Source organism: Galleria mellonella, unplaced genomic scaffold (assembly GCF_026898425.1).
Source record: "Galleria mellonella isolate WM207_F2 unplaced genomic scaffold, CSIRO_AGI_GalMel_v1 utg310, whole genome shotgun sequence".
Taxonomy (NCBI): Eukaryota; Metazoa; Arthropoda; class Insecta; order Lepidoptera; family Pyralidae; genus Galleria; species Galleria mellonella.
In genome coordinates, this window is record NW_026442071.1 from 1389341 (window position 1) to 1416518 (window position 27178).

The 27178-nt window shown below is 33.1% G+C and overlaps 1 protein-coding gene across 4 annotated transcripts; it reads left to right on the forward strand.

Moving 5' to 3' along the window:
* Positions 1–1015: 1015 nt before the first annotated feature.
* Positions 1016–18948, forward strand: LOC113523289 (heat shock 70 kDa protein 4). 4 transcript variants are annotated; one of them, XM_031907411.2, is made up of 15 exons: positions 1016–1315; positions 1651–1891; positions 2848–2989; positions 6888–7024; positions 7410–7564; positions 7840–8042; positions 9656–9774; positions 11039–11185; positions 13765–13882; positions 14089–14423; positions 14960–15094; positions 15780–15989; positions 16509–16651; positions 16918–17086; positions 17233–18948. In XM_031907411.2, exons 1-15 carry the CDS (start codon positions 1200–1202, stop codon positions 17368–17370), a joined length of 2508 nt encoding a protein of 835 aa, XP_031763271.1. In that variant the 5' UTR covers positions 1016–1199; the 3' UTR covers positions 17371–18948. The 4 variants fall into 4 exon arrangements, with proteins under 4 accessions (XP_031763271.1, XP_026764981.1, XP_052751719.1 ...); XM_026909180.3 differs by having other exon boundaries at positions 14981–15094; XM_052895759.1 differs by having other exon boundaries at positions 1017–1315; positions 14089–14345; positions 14981–15094.
* The last annotated feature ends 8230 nt before the right edge of the window (positions 18949–27178 follow it).

A 27178-nucleotide genomic window follows, 5' to 3' on the forward strand; every position in this document is an offset into this window, starting at 1 on the left:
TATATATGTATATATTAAAGTAGAGAACAGAAAGCAATATTAAATATTAAAATACGTATAATAAGCAGAATAAAATATATATATATATATATATATATATATATATAGTATATGTGTTAATATGTGTATATATGTGTGTAGGTGTATGTATATACATATAATAATGAGTAGGGATAATATTTATATTATTATATGTATCACATCTCCCATATTTAGAACTAACAAAATTTTTCATCGTGCCTCCCACCAAATTGTTTATAATTACTCCTCTCCATCCAAAGGTTGCCTGGTAGAGATCGCTCTTAGCGATAAGGTCGCCCATTGTTTTCTCATTGTGATTATTTCTTGTAATTATTTATATTTATAACTAGTTTACTATTGTAATCTTTCGGAGGAAACGATAAAGAGTATCTATCTAGCGTATCTATCGTAGCTGGCTGTTTTATATTCCACAAATCAAAGAAGGTAGTTTATTGCTGCGTTTCACTTATCAATAATTCAATACAGATAATATACACATTGCCTGTTTTATTTTCTTTTGTATATCTGATATACAAATATTAATTTAACATAAGAAATATGCTCGAACAAACACAAGTACAAGTTTAGTACGTAACATTCATCTATTAGAACTGAATAATGGAATCGAAACCTGTTGTGTTTTGTGGGTTTCTATATTGGGTGTAGTATTTAAATGCTATTATTATAAACAACAGATTTATTATATGTAATTAATTTTGTAAAAGCAAAGCGATAGCAGACAGCGCAAATCTGACAGAACATTTTGACATTTTGTGTTGAGGTGCGTTCCGAGCGTACGTAACAAAACCCATAGAATAAATGCCCATTATATATCTATTATATATTACATATTCAGAAATTGTAATATCCAGAATTCAAGTTAAACGAAAATTTAATTCAAATTAATCGAATACTCGTCAAATTCGATATCAAGATAATCGTTATTGTACGAATCTTCTAGTGACATATAGGTACCTTAGCACTTTTAGCCCTCTTGCACAACACTATTTTTCTAGAAAATTCGGGTACGAACTGGGAAGTGCGGCTAACCGGCGTTCATTCGCGATTGATTGAGTGATTGTCATCTAAAGCAACGTGTTATTATCCTCTGATTCTTGTGGAGAAAAATTAAATTTCGTCAAGTTCAGAGTTGAATTAATTAAAAATTGTTCATCGTAATGGCTGCTATGTCCGTCATTGGTATTGATTTCGGCAATGAATCCTGTTACATTGCTGTTGCAAAAGCAGGTGGTATTGAGACAATAGCTAACGACTATAGTCTTCGGGGTACTCCGTGAGTATGATTTTATATCATTTTTCAACAATCCAAATGGTTTATATTAACAGGATTGATTCTTTAATTCATAATAATATTTTGTCTTGTCATTGTTAAATTCCTATTTTGACTATCTATATGTCATGATTCACACAATGTATTATAATATTAATGAATTTATATGAAAAAAAAACTTAAAAAATTATTATACATTAATCCTGTATTATATTACTTAAAATATTGTTAATTTTGTGTTAATTTAAACTCATGAAAATTTGTGTTCATTCATAGAAAATAATCATAGTCATTGTAAAACTAACCTAAATTATGACCTTACCCAAACATTATTCCAGATCATGTGTAGCATTCTCGCCAAAGAATCGAATATTAGGTGTAGCTGCAAAAAATCAGATGGTAACAAATATGAAGAATACTGTATTTGGTTTCAAAAGATTGCTTGGAAGAAAATTTTCTGATCCATTTGTCCAGAAAGAGTTGAAACATATTCCTTTTAAAGTAGAACAAAGACCTGATGGTGGTATTGGAATTAAAATTAATTACCTTGGTGAAGATAATGTATTCAGTCCAGAACAGGTCTGTCAAACTCATAATCTATTAAGTATACAAAGATACTAATAAGAAATTTCTCCTTTTAAAGTAATGTTTTTATACTTCTAAAGTCTAAAAAGAGTTTGTTGGATTGTGTAATCAAGTAATATATTTAAGGTTATAAAGTAATATATTGAAAACCTAAAGATAAGAAAAGTTGTCATATTTTTTGTTATTTAATGCTACAATTGTGATTTACAAATAATTAGCTATATTTATATTCTGCTGAATGAGGGTTAATATGGCAATATGAATATGTTTTTGTTATCTGGGACAAATAATTACATAAATGAAATGTACTTAGTACATTAATCACTTATGTAATTTGTTTTATTAGATGTGTTATTTTTATCATAATTGGATAAAAACTGATGTATGAATGAAAATTCTATTAAATGAAGAGAGGTTGATTTAAATGATATTCTATATAAACTAATTTTTATTTTCTCTCATGAACATCAATTCTGTTGATACAAAAATAGGGCTTTATTTATAAAAATATAATCATCCATAAAAGCCTTTCAATCAATCAATCTGTATCTTTGTTAAATAATAAAAAAAAATGGAGAATGCATTGATTTGCATTCTTGCACATTACTAAAGACTTTTTTTATATTCCTCAAATCCTAAAAGTATTATTTTATCATTGTGTATAAGCAACACTAGACAATCATGCATATTTAAGGGAGGCCCGGGTGAGCAGCAGCCACCCCTGAATTGCCCACCCCACTATGTGAGCAGAGGTTTCCCCAATAAGCAAAAAATCTCTAAGAGTTACACATGCATCTTTTTATAAGGGCTCCTGGAAATAATCTTAAATATGCCAATATAGACCATTAATAATAAATTAACCTTTGCCTATCTTTAACATGCATGCACATCTTAAATACTTAGATAATATTTATTTAAACAGAAAAACATAATAGCTACTTTTTTTCTAGATCACTGCAATGTTGTTTACAAAACTAAAGGATATTGCCACCACAGCTTTACAAACTCAGATTAATGATTGTGTTATATCTGTACCTAGCTACTTTACAAATGCTGAAAGAAATGCACTTTTGGATGCAGCTGCTATTGCAGGTATGTTATTATTATTCTTGTTCTAACTAAATCTAACAAAACAAGCCATTTTGTTTGATATATATATATATATATATATATATATATATATATATATATATATATATATATATATATATATATATATATATATAGCATTTTATAATGTAAGTTAATTATATATAAATGTATTCTTTGTTGGCTGTCTTTAAATAAATATCAAATCTTTACTCATAAATATGAATTTGTTACCTCTGGGTGCTTCAATTGATCAAAATATCCCTATGAAATTTGGCATGCACTTATTAGCCGATTTTATCCTTTGTCACACTGTTAAAGTTACAGGTAGGTAAAGATTAAAATAAATTCATGTGTACTGATTTCATTATGTTGCTGCAGAAATCATTTTACTCTAATTAATTAAATTACTATTCTGTTACTGAGATTTTTAAAGAGAGAGATTTTTATTATTTAATATAGATAATATTCATATTTTTAATAATGTCAACCTGTTTCCAGCAGCTTTAGTATATAAATTTTCCTATGAGTTAGAGGTTATATTCTATTCTACTCATGTGCCAAATTTCAAATACTATTGAGCTGTTAAGGCTCAACAAATCACTAGTAACTAACAATCACTCTTAGTAACCACAAATTACTAACAATCACTGTTTAGGCTCAACAATTTGTGAAGCTGTTTATAAAGGGACAAATAAACAACCTCGATTTCATATTTATATTAGTATGTCTCTCTTAGTGGACTGTAGGGGCGTTGGTTCCTGGAGTGAAACACAGGGATTACTATTAACTGAAGAATTTTTTCTTCTTGTCACTGTTATCAAGCGAAATTTGATGAACTCGCGATAGCGATTTATGAAAGACGCGTGTCTCTTCAGATCGGTACTCTATAGCGTCTATTTATTTATTTTATTTCAATTTACAATTTCTTAATTCTATTTATTGTTACAATTTCTATTCGTAGGTAATAACGACAACACGCAAAGGAATACTTTATTTAACTTACACTATCTTAAATCTATGTAAATCTATATAAAATAACAGAATACAGAAACGATTAACTAGGGACTTAACAACTATAAATTACGATATATACAAATAATGTCGCGAACAGTATGGATTTCACCTTACATTTGTCCAATTCTTATTATAATGATACAGATGTTTGATGAATCTTACAAATAAAATTGTATCTAGACAATATGTGTATTTAGAAGCTGTTTAAAAAAAACCTCATGTAAGAGACTCCCCTTTACAATAAAGTTTTTTTTAATAAAAGCAAAAAAGTTTTTAAAATTTTTATTTGTCTGTCTGCATATTTGTTCTGGCGTCCCATAACAACTACTGCACTAAATTGTGTAGGGTTATTACAGTTGTTTGTGAATATTTAACTTAAACTGGTCTATATTTAATCTTTATACTCGTGTGTCATCTAGAAATGGTCTATTTTATTGTTTTTCCTACTTTTAAAATCCACGCGTACGAAGCTACCTGCAAAAAGCTAGCATACAATAAAAAGTGATAGGATCATTTAAGCAAGTCATCTCGTATTTTATTCTCGATTAGAGTGAGATAATACTGTACTGCAAATTATTGGTTATTAAATTATTAATGAATTAAATTAATTTAGATTATTAATCAATATATTATATATATTAACATGGATTTCTCATGGTACTGCTCATGTCTATAGGCGATGGTTACCACTTTCCATCAGGTGGGCCGTCAGCTTGTTTGTCATTTTAAGTTGTATAAAAAAAAGAATTATGGACATCACATTTCACTTAAATAGAGGATTAGTTTATGAAGACATAATCAAAATTACTTTGTGATTATTAATTTCCGTTGTGAAACTTAACTTTCCAATTAAAATAAATCTATGAATAATTTCTTGTACTTCTCATTGCATAGTGATTCATGTATTTGTGAAATATATTTTTTGCATATATTTTATGCAAATATTGTTTTAACTGGTTTCCTTGATTTTAATTGGGCATAACTATACAAGCGTTTCATAATAGGAAAATATTTAGGACTTCTATTGACTCGAAATAAAATGTAAATGTACTACTGATTTGTTAATAACCAATTTATTAATAAATCAGTAGGTACATTTACTAATTGTCAAAGTGGTAACAGATATTGACGCTACGACACATAAATGATATGTATTTTTTCCTGTTTTAATATTCTTCCTAACACATATTATTATTTTAATAAAAATTAAGTGTGTTACTTTAGTAAGTTCACTAATTAAAAACATTTATACAACAGTATAGCTTATATAGTTTTATGAATGTTTCTAACTAACGTGTTTTGAGTATATAAAAATAAAATTGAGTTTTAGGGTTCCGTTTCTCCAAAGTAAAAAACGGAATCCTTATAAGATCATTTCTTTGTCCGTTCGTTTGACATTCGCAAAAGGAATCAAAACCTATAGGGTACTTGCCTTGTACTAGAATCATGAAATTTGGCAAGAAGCAATGTCATGTAGCACAAGTAAAGGAAAAAATCCAAAAACCGTAAATTTGTAGTTATTACACGAAAAAAAATTAAACTGATGATTTTGTACGGAACGCGAGTTTGATTTCCACTTGACCGGCTTTTTTCTTTATATCATGGAGGTTGCAAACAAGTATATAAGCTTGTCTTATGGTAAACAAACAGTCACTGTAGCTTATAGACGTTTGCAATACTAGAATTCACATTAACATTACAATACCTTAGTACGAAAGCATATTAAACTTATAACTAGTAACCGACCCTGGTTTCAAGTAGGTAGATAAATACCACCAATTTTTTTTTTTAATAAAAATGTGCTGATGATTTAGCTTTTGTATAGTAAAAAAAATATTTTTTTATTATTTTTGAGTTTATAAATTACAAACAATAAATCACGTCTTTTGTCTGTATTAGTTTAAGTATTCAAAGCACTATTTCAAATTAATCTTTACAATTTATTTTGTCTTATAATATCAATAATCTTTTCGTTTTCTATGAAACTGAACCAATAACCTTGTACAAATAACCCTAACAAAAGATCAATAAGTATTTATTCGTACAAGGCAACCTTCATTGAGCAGCAACACAATTGGCTGCACCCGTGACATCGTCGGGCTAATTGTTAAAATTAACTAAAGTTATCAAATTTTAATGTGATTATATATGTATACTAGCTAACTCGGCAAACGTTGTTTTACCATATACATTATTTCGACTCGTACTACAATTATTATATTCGATGCCCCAAAAAACAGGGGTTGATCGTAAATGCGTGAAAATTTGAATTTATATGTATTTTTCAATACTAAATCATAATAAAATAAAAATAAAAAAAATTGTCAATAAATAAAAAAAAAATAGGGGTGGGTCACCCTTATCATTGACGGGTATAAAAAATAGATGTTGGCCGATTCTCAGACCTATCCAATATACACGCAAAATTTCATAAAAGTCGGTCATGCCGTTTCGGAGGAGTTTGGTAACAAACACCGCGACACGAGAATTTTATATATTAGATTATGCTCACCACAGTATTAAAGCTTTGTAAAGACATATCTGAAAATGTATATAGGCCTTTTTAAACAGCACCAATCTCTTCGCTCCCTTGCTCACCTCCCCGAAATATAATGTTAAATACGCCAATATCTATATATGTAAAATGTATTAATTAAGGGAAGGTATAAATACATAACAACGAATATATCTCAGTTAGTTGTAACACACTGAATAAATAAAATAATATAAAAGAAAATACAATAAAAAAATAATAATATTGATTCAAGATTATGGTTGAATAATTATAAAAGGAACATACTTAACAAACTTAGAACTGATTTGATGATTTTTAATAGGTTTTTGTAATTGAATTTGTAATTTAAAAATATCTTGTCCATTTCAGGACTGAATGTGCTACGCCTTATGAATGAAACTACTGCCACTGCCCTTTCATATGGTATTTATAAACAAGACCTCCCTGCTCCTGAGGAAAAGCCAAGGAATGTGGTGTTTGTTGATTTTGGTCACAGTTCACTACAGGTAATTATCAATTCAAAATGAAAGTTTTTTATTAGAGTATTCAATTCTATACTAGATGTATACACATTCTGTTCGGGATCTTTGTCATGTTTAAAACCGAATATATTGTATAATATCTTATATTATTATGACTATTTATTAAATAGTTATTGGAAATTGATCAGTCATCATCATCATCTCAGCCATTATCAGTCCATTGCTGAACATAGACCTCCCTCATAAACAAAAGTTATGGCTAATTACGAAAATTAAGATATTTCGAAAATTTCAAATATCTACTGAAAATGGTTGTAATTTTTGTTCTAACAATAATTATATTACGTATGTATTATTTTAGTACAGTAGACTCAGGTCGATACTAATGATATTTTTGCTTTGTGTTTAGGTTTCAGCATGTGCCTTTAATAAAGGAAAATTACGTGTGTTGGCTACTGCATCAGATCCTCAGTGCGGTGGAAGAGACATAGACATGGGCTTAGCCGAATATTTCGCTCAAGATTTTATTACTAGATTTAAATTGGATGCTAGGAAAAATCAAAGGTAATATATGTACTGAAACATTTCTCTATTATTTTGGTTATACTCTGTATAATATAAGATTTTAATAATGAACTAAATGTTCATTAGCAGCAAATATTTGTGGTTTAGAAAAACAGAATAATAGATATAGAATAACCAGATGCCCAATAAACATGCTATTGAAAAAAAAAACCTTTTACATAAATATAAAACTATAAATGTATGCCAAACTTTTTTTTTTCTTATTTTTATTTTACAATAATATTATTTCTTTCATTCACATGATTCATTCACAGAGCTTACCTTCGACTCCTGCAAGAGATTGAAAAACTGAAAAAGCAGATGTCGGCTAATAGTACTCGGCTACCACTTAATATTGAGTGTTTCATGGAAGAACGCGATGTCTCTGGTGATATGCAGCGTGCACAAATGGAACAAATTTGTGCTGAGACTTTTACTCGAGTTGAAAGAACATTGAGAGCCATACTTCATAATGCAAGTAAGTTTCATTACTCTACAAAAACATTTCATTTTTTATTTTATCTGACTGTCACATGATGAGAAACGGTTTAACCATGACATATTACTATTAAGCTACTTGAACAAGAAGGAGATTCTCAATACGCCAATTTTTTTTTATAAGACTATTTTGGTAAATTAAATTATTTTAAGTCAATATTATACAAGGTGACTCAAAACAAAGTTCACATTTAAAAATCGATAAAAAATTAAACAAGGAGTTTATTAAAAAAAATTATTACATATTAAAATACACTTTTTGGGAATTTATTTCTTGAAAATGATATCGTCCAAGTGTAAACCGTTGCGTTCACGGCATTCATTTAATCGATTTCTAAAATTTTCTATAACGGCTCGGCATATATTGTCCGTGATGGCTGTCATTTCGTGACGGAGATTTCCTTATAATTGTCCCAAGGAAGTCGGTTTGTTGGCATAAAGTTTAGATTTGACGTAACCCCACAGGGAAACGTCCATAGGGGTTAAATCGCGACTTCGTGAAGGCCAACTTATGTCACCTCTCCTGGATATCAATTTGCCACGAAAAAGTTCACGAACTCGTGATAAAGACCTGTTGGACGTGTGTGAAGTTGCTCCGTCCTGCTGGTACCATATTCTTTGATTTTAACCCGGAAAATTTTACAGTTCAGGCACGAAGAAGTTGTCTAACATCTCTACATAACGGTCTGAGTTCAGTGTAACTGTGAGTCCCCTTTCATCTTCAAAAAAGTAAGGGCCGATAATCCCTCGCTCCGACATTGCAGCCCATACGGTTACTTTAGGCGAATGTAGGGGTTTTTGTTGTTTGTGTTTTGAATTAGTTGCACTCCAGTATAGATAATTTTGTTTGTTTAATGGACATCCATTGAGATGGAAATTAGCTTCATCCGAAAATAATATGTTGGTATACGTTGAAAAGCGCTCAATCATCTGATTTACAAAGTCAAGCCTCGGCCCAGCATCCTGAAGTTTTAATTCTTGCACTAATTGAATTTTGAAGGAGTGCAGCTTTAAATCTTTGTGTAAAATTCGGAACAACGACGATCCATGCACGTTTAAAGCATCAGCACGCTTCCGAATCGAAAGGTCTGGGTTGTCACGAACAGATTGAGAAACAATGTTTTCGACCGTTCTCAAAGACCTTGGACGCCCGGATTTTGATTTTTTCAGCGTTGAACCGGTCTTTTCAAACTTTTTGACCCATTTCCAATGAGTTTAGGGCTTGGCGCGTAATTTAAATGTCGAATATGTCGGATATTGCATAATTTGCTACGCGCTACAGTCGCTGAATTACCGTTTTTGTAAAACTCACATACGCACAACGCACAATCCGCTTCCGAGAATCGCTCCATAGCGACTAAATCCCCAGAAGCTAGGGTATCGAATGACATACCCCCCGCGCCCCTCAGAATAGTTGCGTTCACGCAAGAACCAAAACAAATGTCAACCTTTGAGAGACCCTGTATAAAAATAATTTTATATCGATTAAATTTGTTTTTTTTTTTTTCTGCAGAATAAAACCTTGTGTTAACTGTTATTTTCTACCAAGTGATATTCACAGCTTTCTTTATTAGGAATTTTTCTCCCTTTCAGAATTGAGACCTGAAGATATCTACTCAGTTGAAATCGTTGGTGGTTCTACAAGAATACCTGCTGTGAAAGGATTGATTGAACAAGTATTTGGAAAACATGCATCAACTACTTTAAATCAGGTAATATTTAAATACATCTATAAAAGTAAAGAACCTGAATTTAACACGTTCACATACATAATAGATATCTTTAGTATTATTTGTTGAGACATCTATAGATATGATAGTACCATAATACCTAAAATTATTAAACAGTATCATCAACTACCTTCGCTTTTACAACAATTTTGTGAAAAATAGTTGTCATACTTTATTTTACAAGTTTCACAAAAACATACACCTATCCCCCGATTTACACGGTACTTGTTTTACACGTTTTCGCTTTTACACGGTTTTCCAAATAAGTTTCTTTTTTTGTTTTTACAAAAAAAAAACTTATTTTGAACACGTGCGCTGTGTACACATCTCACGGGGAATCCAGAGCTTATGTGCTGACTTGCTGCACATGCACACTGTGTCTGTATTTCTTCGCATAAAATTAAAGTTTTATCTACGGAAAATTGTATTTGAGTTCACAGTGTATTTAATTTTTCATATTCGTAAATTACAAGTGGGTGCATAATTAAGATTTTTATAAATTAACATAAATAAAAAAAAAATTATAGGCTTATAATGTCGAAAGAAGTTAAAAGAAAAGTTATTTCTTTAGAAACTAAAATCTAAATTTTGGATCGCTTACGAAAGGGGAGATAGAGTAGTAGATGTTGCAAAATCATATAACATGAACGAAGCTACAATAAGAACTATTACAATAAAAATATTGAAAAAAATCACAACTGTTAAATAGCAAAATTATGCATTTTCCGCAAGCTTTTCGATTTACACGGTTTTGACTTGAAAATTTAAAATTTTCGATTTACACGTTTTTCTCAGGAACGTATCTACCGTGTAAATCGGGGGATAGGTGTATTTATATTTTTTGTGATTAGCTTAGATAGCTTTATGTATTTTCAGCTTACTTCAAAAAGAACTAGGTTTTTAAATTTGAATTGTATTATTTTTTAATGTTTGTTCCCTAATAACTCCGTCAGTTGTAAACCAACTAGATTTTTTTTTCTGAAAGGATACACTTATTTAGATTGGTTCCATAGAAATTTTATCAAAATCAATTTAATAGTTCAGTTTTTAAATAAAATAACTGGTTTTACTACAATTGAAATCTGTTTTATTGTTGAACACAATTTAATTATATTATCATACGTTATTGATTTTTATATTTTTTTGTTTTACAAAATTAGCATTTAAGTTTAAGATTTTCTTTTACTATTTTCTGTAAAAAGAATGTCGATCGTATCAACAATATTTTGCGCGCTTGTTCGAACAGGACGAGGCGGTATCGCGGGGCTGCGCGCTGCAATGCGCGATGCTGTCGCCGGCGGTGCGCGTGCGCGAGTTCTCGGTCACGGATGTGCAGCCCTACGCCGTGCGCCTCGCTTGGGACGCTGCTCGCGGCGAGGACACCGACATGGAGGTTAGTTGCACTCTGCCTATGCAGTGCCAGTGAAGGATGATAGGTGAAGGTGAAGCAGATCAACTAGCCTACGGTGATGAACCCAACAAGAATCGTTTATGATGGTTTCCAAGGGGAACCATGTGGAGGTCGACTTAATAGAGCATATTGCTAGCAATGAGTCTGTCAAACTCTATTGTTAATAATCCCTTCCCCCACCGTTTCTGTTTCAATGATATATCATGTCTTAATTTATAATAATATTGTGTCAGCATTTTCGTTCACACTTATTTCCAAAACAGCTTGGCCGATTATAATAAAATTTTGTAAATGTGCACTATTTGTACAGGGTGGCCCATAAGTCCTTAGTAATGAAAAAAAATAATTAAAATAAAACTAATTACACTATGAATAATATTTTTATTTGTAAATATAGTGATATTTTTTGTAAATTTTTATACAGTAGCAAATGAAATTGTCGATGACTGCGCGGCACGATGAAATGCTTGCCATTTCTCTGCGGATGTTTTCTTTTAGGTCATTAATTGACCACGGGTTAAGATATTTAGCCCCACAAAAAAAAATCCATGACAATGTCTCCTCTCTAGAGATATATTTATATATGATTTAAGCATTAAAATAGTTTTGCAATTTTTGTGTGAAAAACTCCGATCTAATATGTTAACAGCACGCCCTCTGCCATCCTCAAAAAAGTAAGGCCCTATGATGCCATGGGCTGACATAACGGCCCAAACTGTAACTTTAGGGCTATGTAAGGGCTTCTGGTGCTTAAGTTTTGGATTAATCGGGCTCCAATAGCGGCAATTCTGTTTACTAACATGTCCGTTAATGTGGAAGTGTGCCTCATCAGAGAACATTATGTTATTGAACGAAGTAAACCGATTAAACATTTCATTAGCATAATTCACTCTCTGAATAGCATCAGTTTCTTTTAATTCTTGCACCAACTGAATTTTGTAAGGGTGCATAAGTAAATCTTTCTTCAAAATCCGTTGTAACGATGTCCTGGATACGTTTAATGCACTGGAACGCTTACGAGTTGACTGTGTAGGATTTTCACGAATAGATTGTGCCACTGTGTCGATGTTTTGTTCCGTACGTGATGTTTGGGCCGGTTTATCTAACGTCGAACCGGTCTCCTCGAACTTAGCAACAATTCTTAATCGTTTGGAGAGCTGGGGTGTCATCTAAACCTTTGTGTTCTCGAAATTTACGCTTCGCAACGGTTGCCGAATTGTTGTTTTGTGTTTTTCCATCGCGATATCGAAACCGAAAGCACCGCTCACGCGCGCCGTTTTCGACTTTTCTAAGGACTTTTGGGCCACCCTGTTAAAGTGACAGTTTTTATAGATACTAGATAGAGGTTAAAAAGATGTTTACCATGACAACTCGTATATTTATATATAGATAGATACTCTTTATTAAATGATTATATTTGAAAACTTAAAATTATTGATTGTTGAATCTCTTCCACAGCAAAACGCCGCAAGCCGATAACACTGTGTCGAGCGCGCGCTGCTCCATCGACTGTACCTATACGTCACTCCACGAGTCGAACAGTTCGGTTTTAGGAGCGGCCACTCAACTACGCTCCAACTTGCGCGCGTCATTTGGCCGTCAAACATAATCTCGGTCGATTCGCAGTCGGTGTTTTTCTCGATATTGAGAAAGCGTTCGACCGTGTGTGGCACGACAGTTGTACACACTAACACGCCGCAAGCCTACGTGCGGGTTATTGATAATTTCTTACGTGGCCGGAGCTTTTATGTTTCGGTCGAGGGCGTGGACTCAGCCGTCTACCCTATTGCCGCCGGAGTGCCGCAGGGCAGCTGCATTTCCCCAGCATTATACGCAACGTACACGGACGACATTCCCACCTTGAGGGATGAGCTCCTCGAGGAAGCGCGATGTCGTCCTCGCTCTATTTGCCGACCACAGTGCCTATTTCACAACGTCGACCAGCGCAGACATCGCTGCACGTAGAATGCAGCGTCTGTTGAACCACCTGCCTGAGTGGCTCGACAAGTGGCGCACCACCGTTAACCTGGGGAAAACGGTAGCGCTACTCACTCGACGCCGCTCATGCTATTCGTCGCCTCTCCACCTCCGCGGGTTGCCCATTACATGGGAGCACACAGTGCGTTACCTAGGGGTAGAGATCCGACCGGTCGCTACGAATGACATCGCAGGTAAACCGCGCGGTCACACCCACTAAGACCGCGCGGGCCATGTTGCGACCGGTCCTACAGTCCAGTCCAGTGTTCTGACTCACAGAGGCGGTGCATGCAGGTGCAACAGAACTGCGTTCTGCGACTGTGCAGGGCGCAGTCGCGGGTCGTTACGCTCATATTTCGTAATGACGTAATTGTCAAAACTTAATGACGCGCAGGCGGATCTCGCGGTCCCCACTGAGGCCAGTACCTGCCACCCCGTAAGGGGTTGCGGATGAACCCCTTGATTGATGTGATAATCTTTAAATAATAAATAGTTTGATTGATTCCAGTTCTTATTTAATTGTTGTTATTATTATACATATGTTTATAGAGAAGTATGAGAATTATATGTAACTATTCTCCTAGGTATTCCCGGCTTTCCATCCTGCGCCATTCTCAAAAATGTTGACATTCTACAGAAAAGAACCATTTACAGTGAGCGCTTATTACTCAGACCAAGTACCCTACCCAGATACTTTCATTGGTATGTATATGTGATTGTTTCATTGGTAGACTATGTAAATAAAGATAAAATAACATAGTGTTGATTTTATTTGCATGCATTTATTTGTTTATTATACAAAGAAATTTTTATATAGTTTTTAATTATAGCGTTAATTAGAATAAACAATATAACTATAAATTATTTCTACTATAGAATAAAAACATTAATAAAATAATAACTTTAAGGTCAATGGCATATCAAGGATGTTCAACCGACATCAGAGGGAGAGTCACAAAAAGTAAAACTTAAAGTGCGAGTAAACATTCATGGCATTATAACTGTGGCATCAGCCTCGTTGGTTGAAAAGAAGCAAGATGCATCTCAAACGGAAAGTATTGAGATGGAGAATGCCAATGAGAACGCGCAGAACAATCAGGATGCCCCTATGGAAACAAATGGTAGTCCTCAAGAGCAACAACAAAATGGACCCGAGACCCAAGAGGTGAGAGAAGATGAAATGAAGGGGGAGCCGCAACAAAAACAGTCGTGGACACAGAAAGTAGGCCAGTGGTTCAGCGGGGTACGTGCCGGTAGCGCGATATTGTGACTGATTAGTGATGTTTGCTGCCGCTACATTTATCCCAGTATCCATAATCTCCTTTGCCCATTTTAACACATTATCCATATATTTATATTAGCCAATAAGAGGCAGCAAACACCACAATTTGTTAAACTTCCCCACCCTCTTTTGGAGGCCCCATTTGCACATGTTTATTTCATGATGAATTCTACTCTCGCCTACGGATTCCTATTAATATTTGAAGTGAGATTTTTTTTACAGTTTTGTCTCTGTGTCCACGCATGTTTTTGTTAATCCTATGTTATTTCTTCATATTACTTTGTTTAAATGCAAGCTTTTAAAATGGTAATGGCTTAATTTTGTATGTAATTGTTTTAATGATGTTGGTGCAAATGGGTCACAGCGCTGCTTGGGATTGTGCTCAACTATAATTTTGATGCATGTTAATGGAGGTAATTATAGTTTCCAAGCAGTTTGCTGCGGTGGGGAAGAGGTACTTTTTACCTATGTGAGCTCTATTGGCTTTATTTTTTCAGGATAACAATGACGACAAAAAGGACAAATCAAAAGAAAAGCCAAAAAAAGTTCTTGTGAAAACAATTGAATTACCGATTGATGCTAGGACTCATGGATTCTCACAGCAGGAGCTCAATGCTTATGTGGAACAAGAGGTATTTTAATTTTAAAATTTAGACTATAGCATCACACGTCGACTTACCTATTTCCTTTTTTTCTTTATATTTATCTGAATAGGGTAATCAGGAATTTATACTGAATATATATATATATATATATATATATATATATATATATATATATATATATATATATATATATATATATATGTTCTTTATTAGTTTAACAACTTGTTAGCAAGGGTGAGCTTATCTCTAAAAGTGGTCTCTTCCAGCCAACCCAGTGTAATTAGAGAGAAAATAAAAATTAATTGCAGGGCAGATAAAAATAATGTAAATAAAACAAAATCATATAATTATTATAATGCCAACACAGGAAAAATACAGATACAAAACTTCACCAAAACGGTTGCCAATCTGCCTGCCAAGCATGGCAACTACTGACAAAACTCCCTGGGAAAAGTGAAGGACCTATGTTCAGCAGTGGTCAGTTAATAGACTGATATGATGAAAAAAAAATTTATTAGCAGACATTTTCATCACAGATTTTGTATTCTATAAACAACAAAAAATAGAAGTTTACAAATTCATATAAATTTAATAATATCTAAATAAATAATATAAATCATATAAATTTAATAAATATTTATAATAATATAACACTTGTGGTATAGTAATATAAATTTCGATAATTATACACATCTACAACATGTTTTTAAAGGGCAAAATGCAAGCTCAAGACAGACAAGAAAAGGAACGTGCTGATGCGCGAAATGCACTTGAAGAGTATGTATATGAGTTGCGTGGCAAACTCTCTGAGGGCGAAGCTCTGCACGATTTTGTCGCGGAGGATCAACGTACTCGACTTGTCAATCAACTGGACTCTTTGGAACAGTGGCTTTATGATGAGGGTGAAGACCAGAATAGACAGGTACTGTACCATGCGTTTTTGTACAGTTAATAATATAATTTAATTCAATATTACTCAACAACTCTTATATAAAATAATAAAAGTAAATATTAAGTGAATATTTTATACAGATTACAATGCTGGGTCACTACTAAACAATTACTTAATTTACTTGTCCATTTACAAGCAGAACTTCAAACTGGGTATATTTTTTGTTGACATTTTTATCCCTGACGCAAAAAGAGAGGTTATAAGGATGACGTGACTGTATGTTTGTCTGTGGCATCGTAGCTCCTAAAAGAATGGACTGATTATAATTCGGTTTATTTTGTTTGAAAGCTGATGTAATCGAGATGGGTTTTAGCTACAATATATGAAGATCTGTTCAGGTGTTTCAAGGTCATCGGCTCTTTTTATAGATTTATTTGTGTTAAGGTTATTTTAAAATTTCAACAAATTTATAGTTTTAACCCATCCTTGGAAAAATTATTTATACAAAACTTTTTATTAATTTAAATTTATTTATATATATATCAATAGGTGTATAGCGACAAATTGACAGAGTTAAAAACGGAAGGCGAACCCATAAAGCAACGGAGATTGGAGTTTGAACTACGCCCTGGAGCATTAGATGATTTTGCTCTAGCCATTCAATTAGCAAACAAAGCTTATGATTTATACAAGTGAGTACTTTCCCTCTAATGAATCTTGTTAATTATTAAAAAAAAAAAAACCTTAAAATGTTTAGTTAACAGAGGTTTAAATTACAACTAAAGATAAACAAATAATTATATATAACAAGGTCTTTGTAATTTGGGTTGTTTCTTGTTATTACAAAAATATAATAGTTGCCTTAATATTTAATCTATATTTTGTAGTAAAAGAGTTCGACTAAAATTTCGCTATGTGACACAGCACATTTTCTACTAATTATCTCTTTATTTTGCAGGGGTGGTGATGCAAAATATTCACACTTATCTGAAGCTGATATACAGAAGGTGGTGGAAGCTTCTAAGAATGCACTGAACTGGCTCGAAAGCGCACGTCAAACACTTGCTCACACGCCTCGCTATCAGGTGCCACCTCACACCACGCATCAAATTCGTCAGGAACGACAGGTATTATTTTACTATTGTTGCGTTATTTTTTCTATTTCTGTTAGGTTATGTAAAATATCCAGGATTTGTCATAGATTTTACAATTTAATAAAGCATTACTACTACCAAAGTCTACATTGTTGATTTATGATACTTTTATATTTCAGAACTTCGAAAACATAGTAAATCCTATCTTGAATAAACCCAAACCTAAAGAAAAGACGCCTCCACCTAGCAATCCAACTGCGGGTGACGGGCAGCCAGCCGCCAGCGACTCGCAGCCCAGTGAGATGGATGTCGAGTGAATGACCTCCATAACCGCCACCTCACGTGATATTGTATCATAATACTAAATAATGACTATAGAAACAATTATACCTTCACAAACTAATGTCGATGCACATTGCCACTGAGACATTTCATCATGTTGCCATTTAATGTGCTTGTTTTAAATTACTCTGTGTCATGTATGTTGACTCCCAATGCAATTGTGGTGTCGTGAACTCCGTTATTATTTAGTTTTATGCAAGTACCATGTTGGTTCATTATATAATATGAACGGACCGTTAAATTTTAGTTAATATTTATTTTTAATTCAAATGACAGAGTGGCTGATTATGGTTTGTGTTACTTATCACTTATAATATTAAAGTATCAAGGATATCTCACTTAATTAGACTTTTAATGGAATAATAGATACGCATTTCTAATTCAACACTGAAAGTATTAACATAATTTTGTTATTTTTTTATACACCTGGTGCATTTTTCTGCAACTTGCAGATTTCCTTTTATGTGATATAATAAAAATGAATTTAGTCACGAATAATAAAATTAGCAAATAAAATACTATTCTAATTTCAAAATACCACTAAAAACTATTTTTAGTTATTTAAATACATATATTCTATATTGATTGATGATTTTTCTGTTCTACAGTGTTCAAAAATAATGATTTATATCATAGCAGAATGTAATATACATAATATGTAACAATAAATACTACTGAAAATTCTTAATTAAAATAATGAGCCTTGATTATCAATTCCATAATAAATATTATTTCATCACATATAAACTCAAATATTTAAATTAAATTTTTTTAGAAAATTGACTTGGCTCATATGTCGATTAATTTGCAAATTACTCAAGATTTTTTTTTTTTCGATTCTACAGTAATACCATTCCAAAATGCATGTTCACATTCTTATTTTGCGATAATGCACTGATCAAAAATTTTAATAGAAAACATACATTAATTAAAAAGAATATTTAGTAATTATTAATCCCATATAAAGTGAAGTAGAACAAATCAATTTTATTTTCAATATATGATATTTCTTCATTGCATTGACGTAAAGTAAGAGTGAAATAAGACACTGGTGTTAACTCTCATAATTTGAGAATTAGAATTTTTTTGTGTTGTTTCTACTATAGCCTCGGAATTTCAGTTCACTTCAAATTAAAGTGAAAGTTTATACATTTTTATATTTTAAAATATCAATGCTAACAATTTATAATTATTGGCAAAGCCATCGTAATCAAGATTGTAGATAGTTCCTTGAAAATTCAAACTTGGGATGCTTCTGTTCCTATCCAACTTGTAATTACGCGCGCTTTATATGAATTCTAATTTAAAACAGTACCTAATAGTAAACTACTTAGAATGGAACACCAGTTGAACATGAACTGGATAGTACAGATGTCATGTAAAGTTGTATATTTATTTAAAAACTTTAAAATTTATGTTAACAACACATTAATTAATTTCACTGCTGTATTCTTTGGCCTACGTTGTTCATTTCAAAATATGGTTCAACCATTGCTATGTTATTTGTGCATTTTAATGTTAAAGGCTTAGTAAAACAAATTATTTAACAACAACTTTGTTATTTTTTTCTTCTCCAGACAATCTCCCTTATTTTTGTACCTTATAGGTTAGAAGTATACTATTTACATCATCTGTATCAATCTTTGATTTTATAAATAATAAAAATCTTAGAATATTATAAATGTATACCCATGGGGAGAGGAGGGGATTGTTAGTAATGCGGATTACCAATCCCATTGCTAACAATATCCCCCTTGGAAACCATCGTGCTAAAATTCAGTTGATTTCATCACCATTGGCTAACTGACCTGTCTTCATCCTTGCCTATCATTCTTCATTGGTGCCTCGTCAGCGTATACCGATAGCGCCGATGGGTCCACCATTCCATTATTAAACATCATAAAAAAAATTACCCATGATCGGCTTTAATGTACCTTCGACATTTTTTTTATGAGAAAATATAAAAAAAGGTAGCTACTATCTTTACTGTATCTCAGTAAAGGTGGTGCCCTTATCCGGCTATCCTGATTGACAACGAAAAAGTCATCGGGGGTTTGATGCGATTCTTTATTAATCCTACTTAAAGATTCCGGAATCCTGCTGCCTTACGTTTCAATACACCACTTGACACTCCCGGAAGCCACCCGACCACCATTGTGACAAATTCATTAAGAGGTCGAATAAACGGTAAATTACTAAAAATGAGACCGTCAATCCCCGTTACTAACAATCGCTTCCCGGGGGGAAAGAGATTGTTAGTAATGGAGAATGAGAATCCCATTGCTAGCAATATACCCGACCAGGTTATTTATTAAGAAAACATTATATATAATATACACTTGTAGATGCCATTATATCGTATGGATTGGGTAGTTATGGTTGTACTTTTGACACCCACCTGAACCAAATAAAAGATATGCAGATAAGGTTTATGAAAATTTTAGTTGATAAAAATAAGAAGCAAAGATGTAAACGAAGCGGGTATACAGAGTTATTTAAGATATGTCAGTTATTATCTGTAAAGGATAAAAATAAACTTTTAATTTTAATGGAACACTATAACAAGGATAAATATAAAAAAATTTTTACCACACGTAAAGTTGAAAACAAAGAATATATTGTACCCAAAATTAATAATTATTATGGTAAAAAAACAAAAAAATATTTAGTTCCAAAATATTATAATGTATTACCGAGAAACATAAGATTATTAAATAATGTCACGATAAAATATTTTAAAAGTCAAAATTTTTTTTATAAAACAGTATTAGATTTAATTTGGATGGTGAATGTTGTGGAAAAAATGGATGTTACTGGTATGAGTGTATACTCTTTTTTTTTTTATACCACTGAGGTGGCAAACAAGCATACGACCCACCTGATGGTAATGTAGCCTATGAACGCCTGCAATACCAGAGGTATTACCGACCCTGAAGAAACCTCTTTAGTGAAGAACCCCATGCTGTAGTCTCTCGGGAAAATCGGCAGGGAGCTCATTCCATAACCTGAGTGTTCGTATACCGCGTTGTACGCGACCATTTAGTCTGTAGAGTATGAGGGTGAACTCCGTACCGTACGATGATAGAAAGTGGCCGTAGGTATCATATTGAATAATTCCTCGGGCCACAATCCGTTGCACAACAAGAATTGTACAAGCAATCGACAATTCTCATAGCTCGTCGTTGCAATGAGTCGAAGGGTTCAAGCTGGTATCTAGGTGCTATAAGTGACAGCAATACTCCATATGGGGCCGGATTTGCGATAAAATTAATCGCTGATTGAAGTAATGCTTCGCTCTATTGAGCAAAGTTTTTTGGATGCCAGCTTCACCTTATCTTGTGGCCACGGAACTGTACGTCACTAGAGATGTCGACACCAAGGATCCCAATGCTTTTAGAGATGTTAAGAGACGTGCCTTGGAACTGTGGGGCCACAGCAAATGGGGTTTTTTTAGCGGTGAACGCGCAAGCTTGTGTCTTAGAGGGGTTAAATTGGACCAAGTTTTGTCGTCCCCAATCAGTAACATCATACTCATACCAGTAACATCCACTTAGTATATGCATGTGTGTCTGTATGTATATGTATGTGTATATCTGTGTATATGTATGTATAAAGATATGTTTAGTATATAGAATTATAATAAAAGTTTATAATTGTTTAAAAAGCTGTATGTACAAGAGCGCAAAGCTGCAGACAAACTGCAATGCAGTTTCGCAGAAATTAGAATATATACTGTCTATGTAACTGTTTACTTGAAATAAATAAAAAAAAAAGGTTGGCCTTGCGGTTCGCCCTGGATCATCATAATGGGCTAACTGGCCTGTTTTCATTCTCATCTATCACCCTTCACTGGTGCTCCGCCAGCGTATCCCGTTAGCGCAGGCGGGGTTACCATACCATTTTCACCCATTAAAAAAAAACGCTTCTCCTCCAATATTTTAAATAAGTTGTGTTCAATAATACTAGTGAAAAAAAATAAGAGAACAAAAAAAAATTAGATAGGTTATTCATTTACATAGCTTCAATTTAGTTTTTATTTTTTGGTTTCGATACGATCATTTACGCTAAACTATTGGACTTTGAATAAAAATTGATCATTTTCTTTTTGTTCATCGATATCTCAGAAATCAATGGTTGTTGCGCAGAAAATTGACGATGGGTCGTAGAAACTGGAATGAATTCTCTACAAGGTCTTAGCACGATGTTTTAGACTTTTTTTATCTTTAATAATGACTGAAAACTTTTACGGGGTCTTCTAGAAAATCATGTGACATATTGAGAATATTGGGTCTAGTCGCTGTTGTTCTTGGCAGAATATTACGAATACCATATGCTGCAGTCCCGGCAAAGGATTTCTGTTCATGATATGGTAGTTTATGATAAACTATACCACAAATTACCGCAAATTCTCCAAAATGTTTGCCCATTTTAGGAAATAAATTATTAATATATTTTATAGTTGGGTCTACTCCTAAAAAATATATTAAATAGATCTATTAAAGGACACCAATTCTAAATTGCTTAAAAAACAATACAAATACCCAACGAAAAAAGGTTCATATAAAAACGACCGAAGCTAGTAGCTATAATGCTTATAATTTGTTTTTTATATTTTTATTTGATATGTAGTTGAAACATAGATTAAAGATAGTATCTGCGGTCTTATCAGAAAACATAACATTGTCACAGTAGGAATCTACTCGTGAAGAACCTTATACTGTAATATTATTATGAAGTCAAAATAAAATAAAGTGGCGTGGGTATATAGCGTTCTAAAAAAAATATTAGAAAATTCACTACACTTTCAATAATATAATAATGTACTCTAACAGATCCACTTTCACGCGGTTCCCTCCGGAAATTATCATGATTAATTCTTGCAGAATTCGACACGATGGACTAACTTCATTTTCACCTTTCACACCTCCTATCATCATTGCCGTGCCAGTTTCTTCGAGTTTTACTCATTAAAAATACCAAGCTGTACATTATAAATCGTCATAGAATAGGGCATTCCTTCTATACGCGCGGGTGTCTTAAGGGGCAACTAAAGGAATTTAAAGGTTGAACACATCGTTCAACCTCTCATATCTCTCTTAAAATATCACCAAAGCCTAATTATAGTTACTAACCTGCCTAAAAAGCATGACAACTACTAGCAAACCTCTTCAATAGGGGAGGCCTATGTTCAGTAGTGAACATTAAACGACTGATTACGTTTTTAATCAATACAAAATTGCAAATGAATTTTAAATTAAATTTTAGAAATATATCTTGATCAAACATAGTGGTTAAAAATTGGTTTTTCCACCAAAACAAGTACTTATGTAAAGTAAGAAAAATGGGAACTTACATACGATCAAATACGTTGAAAGCAGACGTCCTTGGAATAGGACTATTTGTCGAATGACGAAACTAAGATTATTAAAGCTCTAACAAGTGATGGGATTGTCACCGCGCGAACTTTATGTAATTATACTATACTATATATCTGATACAAAACGATATAGACCATAGGGAAATATTGGTTTAATTCAACTAAAAATAACGATACATTGGTATTATTACAGACAATGGTAGTTAGAAAAGGAATGTCACAATCTTAAGTCAATAATAGAAAAACAAACCAGTATTTGTAAAGAGTTTCGTATACTACATTCACCCATCCTTTTTTAAAAAACCTAAGTTATTATAATTCATAATCCCCTAAATAAGCGGGTGGTCTTCTTTCACGAATAAGCCGCTGAGACGAATCGACCACCATTGAAGGCCCAGTGCCATCAGCATTCAAATTGTCGGTTTCAGTCGTGGTGTTGTAGCTCTCGGTATCTGTATCGGTTCGAGATCGATCGGAGTTCTCAATTTCGTCAGTGTTAGCTATATCTCCAACTAATCTATTAATTGGGGCAAGATGTCTATTAGATACAGTATCCTCTCGTCCATCAGCAAAACGTACTAAAGAATAATTTGGGTTGGATTCTAGCAATTCGACTTCTTCTACTAGAGGATCATATTTACTTTTTCTTACGTTTTTCTTCAAAAGTATTGGGCCAGGAATCATTAACCACGAAGGTAAAGAAATTCCATTACCAGATCGTCTGGGGAAACATAACAACTTATCATGTGGAGTTGCATTCGTAGCAGTACATAACAAAGAGCGTATGGAATGTAATGCTAGAGGTAGTACCTGTTCCCAATATCGTATGTCAAGGTTCTTGGATCTTAAAGATAATTGGATGGTTCTCCACAGTGTCCCATTCAATCGCTCAACTTGACCATTTCCTTCCGGATTGTAAGGTGTAGTTCGACTACAAGCAATATTATTTCTTAGTAGGAAATCTTTAAATTCTTGTGACATAAATCCAGCACCACGATCTGAATGAATATATAGAGGCGTTCCAAAAGTAAAGAAGAGGTCCTTTAAACACGTTATGACAGTTCCTGATGATACGTCTTTACACGGGTAAGCAAATGGAAAACGAGAAAATTCATCAACAATAGTTAATATATATTTATTTTCAGTATTCGAAGGTAATGGTCCTTTAAAGTCTAAACTGAGTCTTTCAAATGGAGAAGTAGCTTTGATAAGTCGTCCTTTGCTATTTGCAAATCTAGGTTTTATCTCGGCACAAATAGGACAACTCGCAGTCATGTCTTTAATCTCTACAAGAGAATAGGGCAAATTTTTAGAACGCACCCAATGAGCCATTCTTGTGATTCCTGGATGGCATAGAGTATTGTGCAGTTGATATAAATTTTTACGTGAAAATGTACTAGCACAAACTCTTGATAATGCATCTGATACTATATTTTGTCTACCAGGTCGATAGACAATATCAAATTTAAAACAAGACAGTTCCAGTCTCCATCTCTCTATTTTTTCATTCTTAATTTTACTTGTATGCTTCTGATTGAACATAAAAGAGACAGATTGTTGATCAGTTATTAAAAGAAAATGTTTTCCAATTAAATGATGACGCCATTTACGTAGACTTTCAACAATCGCTGATGCTTCCTTCTCTATTGACGAATGGTTTCTTTCAGAATCTGTTAAGGATCGGGAAAAAAATGCTACAGGGCGTCCATTTTGCGAAAGCGTTGCTGCCAAAGCATGATCAGAAGCATCTGTTTCGACAGTGAACATTTGTGTGTCGTCAATTGCTACCAAAGCTGCATTTGCAATATCTTTCTTGATACTTTCAAATGATTCGCTTGCCTCATGTGATAAAGGAAATGAGTTATTCGTTATTAAAGGACTTATTTTCTCTGAATAATTGTTTATCCATCTAGAAAAATGTGCAAACATACCTAATATTTTCTTCAAGGAAGATAAGTCTGTAGGTGCAGGCATAGAAAGTAATGGTTTAAGACGCTCTTTATCAGGCTTTACAGTGTTATTCTCTATAGTATAACCCAATAAGTTAATAGACTCAGAGCCAAACTTGCATTTATCTTTATTTAAAGTAATTTTATATTTTTCTACTGCTGTCATAAATTTGGCTAAGTTAGCATCATGGGTAAGTTTATCCTTTCCACAAACAGTGACATCGTCTAAGTAAGCATAAGTATCTGTAAGATTTTCATTATCAATAATATATTGCATCGTTCTTTGGAATGCTGATACGCCATTTGTAACTCCAAAAGGTATACGTGTAAATTGATATAATTTACCACATGCTTCAAATGCTGTATAAGGTCTTTCCTTTTGCAGAATCGGCACTTGATGGTAAGCACTTTTAAGGTCTATTTGGCTAAAATATTTATTCTGAGCAATTTTAGATACAAGAAATTCAATGTTCGGCAATGGATACGCATCAAGTTCTGTAAATTTGTTTATCGTTCGTGAATAGTCAATAACAAGACGTTTTCGATGCGTACCGCCACCAGTTACTAGGACTTGTGCTCGCCAAGATGACATACTTGGCTCTATAATTCCATCTTTTAATAGCTTTTGAATTTCTTCAGAAATGAATTTTTGGTCATCATCATTATAGCGCCTTGATTTTATTGCCACAGGTTTGATATTAGGCGACAAATTTGAAAATAGAGTTGCGTTAGGTAAATTTGCAGCCATAACATTGCATATCTTCAAAGAATCTCTGGGACCTCCGAACTGGAGTTCTAAAGAATGGTGATTTTTAAGCAAATCATGACCTAAAATAATGTCAGTGCATAAGTTACGTACAACTAGTAACTTGGCATTGCTGTAAGAGTGATTATATAATTGTATAGTAGCATTACAGTAACAGGTGACTGGAGATGTATGATTAAGTGAAGCTAGAGTAATAATTTGCTGACAAGGTTTCTGTCTCAATTTCAAGAGTTGCGCCAATTCTTCATTTATGAAACTTATCGAGCTTCCAGTATCGATAAGAGCTTCGGCACGATAATTATTAATAATAACGGGTACAGTTGCCTTATGTAGACTTGGTAAAGAAGCTGCTGATATAGCAGCAACCTCCACAGAATAATTAGTATCATTTTCGTTTGTTACAGCAGCATTCATAGTTTGTTTACTTCGGCAAACATTAGCAAAATGTCCCTTTTTAGAACAAATCTGACAAGTACTATTTAAAGCTGGACATTTTATTCGCTGATGAATTACATTACTACCACAGAAGAAACATCTTCTTTTATTTGAAGCAGCAGCTAAAGTAGATTCAGCCAAATTATCTCGTACAGTAGATACATCGTTGTTGTTCAGGGAACATATTTGAGTTTTCTTTTGTGAATTAGATGAAATAACGGCATCAGCAGAATTAAGGGGCAAAGAATTACCATTGTAAGCTAGGGAATTAATTTCTGCCATCTCGAGTGAAATTGCTTGATTGAAAGCTTGATCAAGTGAGAGTTCAAAATTTTCTAATAAACGTTGGCGAATTTTTTGTGAGGAAATACCAGCAATAAATGCATCTCTAATATATTCAGATCGATATTGTTCAGCTTTAACATCTTTGAAATAGCATTTTTGAGCAAGAAGCTTAAGTTGGCGCAAGTATTGATCTATAGATTCATCACTGCGCTGCTTTCGAGTGCCAAGGATATGACGTGCATGTATTTCATTTTTTTGTTTAATGTAAGTATTATTTAGAATTGAAATAGCTGACTCATAATCATTACATTCTTTTATGTACACATAAACGCTGGGAGATAAGTGATTAATCAAGATTTTTAATTTATGCTCCTCCGTAAACTCACCAATACTTTCTGACAAAAAATTATCGAATGTATATATCCAATGTGTCCATTCTAAATCAGCATCGGTAGAGCTTGGATCTAACTCAAATCTTTCCAGCCGTAGGTAACGCGACAAACTTGTTGAAGCCGGCCCTGGAGTTGACGATATCATCTCGGATTCAAATTTCTTGTTACGGCTTTTTCTTGACATAATTAGTTGTATTTTATTAGTTGAATTAATTGATACAAAACGATATAGACCATAGGGAAATATTGGTTTAATTCAATTAAAAATAACGATACATTGGTATTATTACAGACAATGGTAGTTAGAAAAGGAATGTCACAATCTTAAGTCAATAATAGAAAAACAAACCAGTATTTGTAAAGAGTTTCGTATACTACAATATCGTAAATACTATATTATCTATTATCATTTATTTTTGCCTTTTCGTTTCGTTTTCTTGCATTCCTTTTACCTAGGTACGTTTCTTTTTTGGTGTATGTCAATGTTGATTTAAAAGTCGCATTCCAAGTCAGTAAAATATGGAGAAAAATTTAATCTGTCAATGTCAATTCTAAATGCCAAATGTCAACTGGAAGAGA

Excerpts from the sequence above, each read along its gene's own strand:
- LOC113523289 (XM_031907411.2), top strand. The coding sequence starts at position 1,200 with ATGGCTGCTATGTCCGTCATTGGTATTGATTTCGGCAATGAATCCTGT. Across the intron at positions 1,892-2,847 it reads ATGTATTCAGTCCAGAACAG|ATCACTGCAATGTTGTTTAC; the intron begins GTCTGTCAAACT and ends CTTTTTTTCTAG. Across the intron at positions 2,990-6,887 it reads GGATGCAGCTGCTATTGCAG|GACTGAATGTGCTACGCCTT; the intron begins GTATGTTATTAT and ends TGTCCATTTCAG.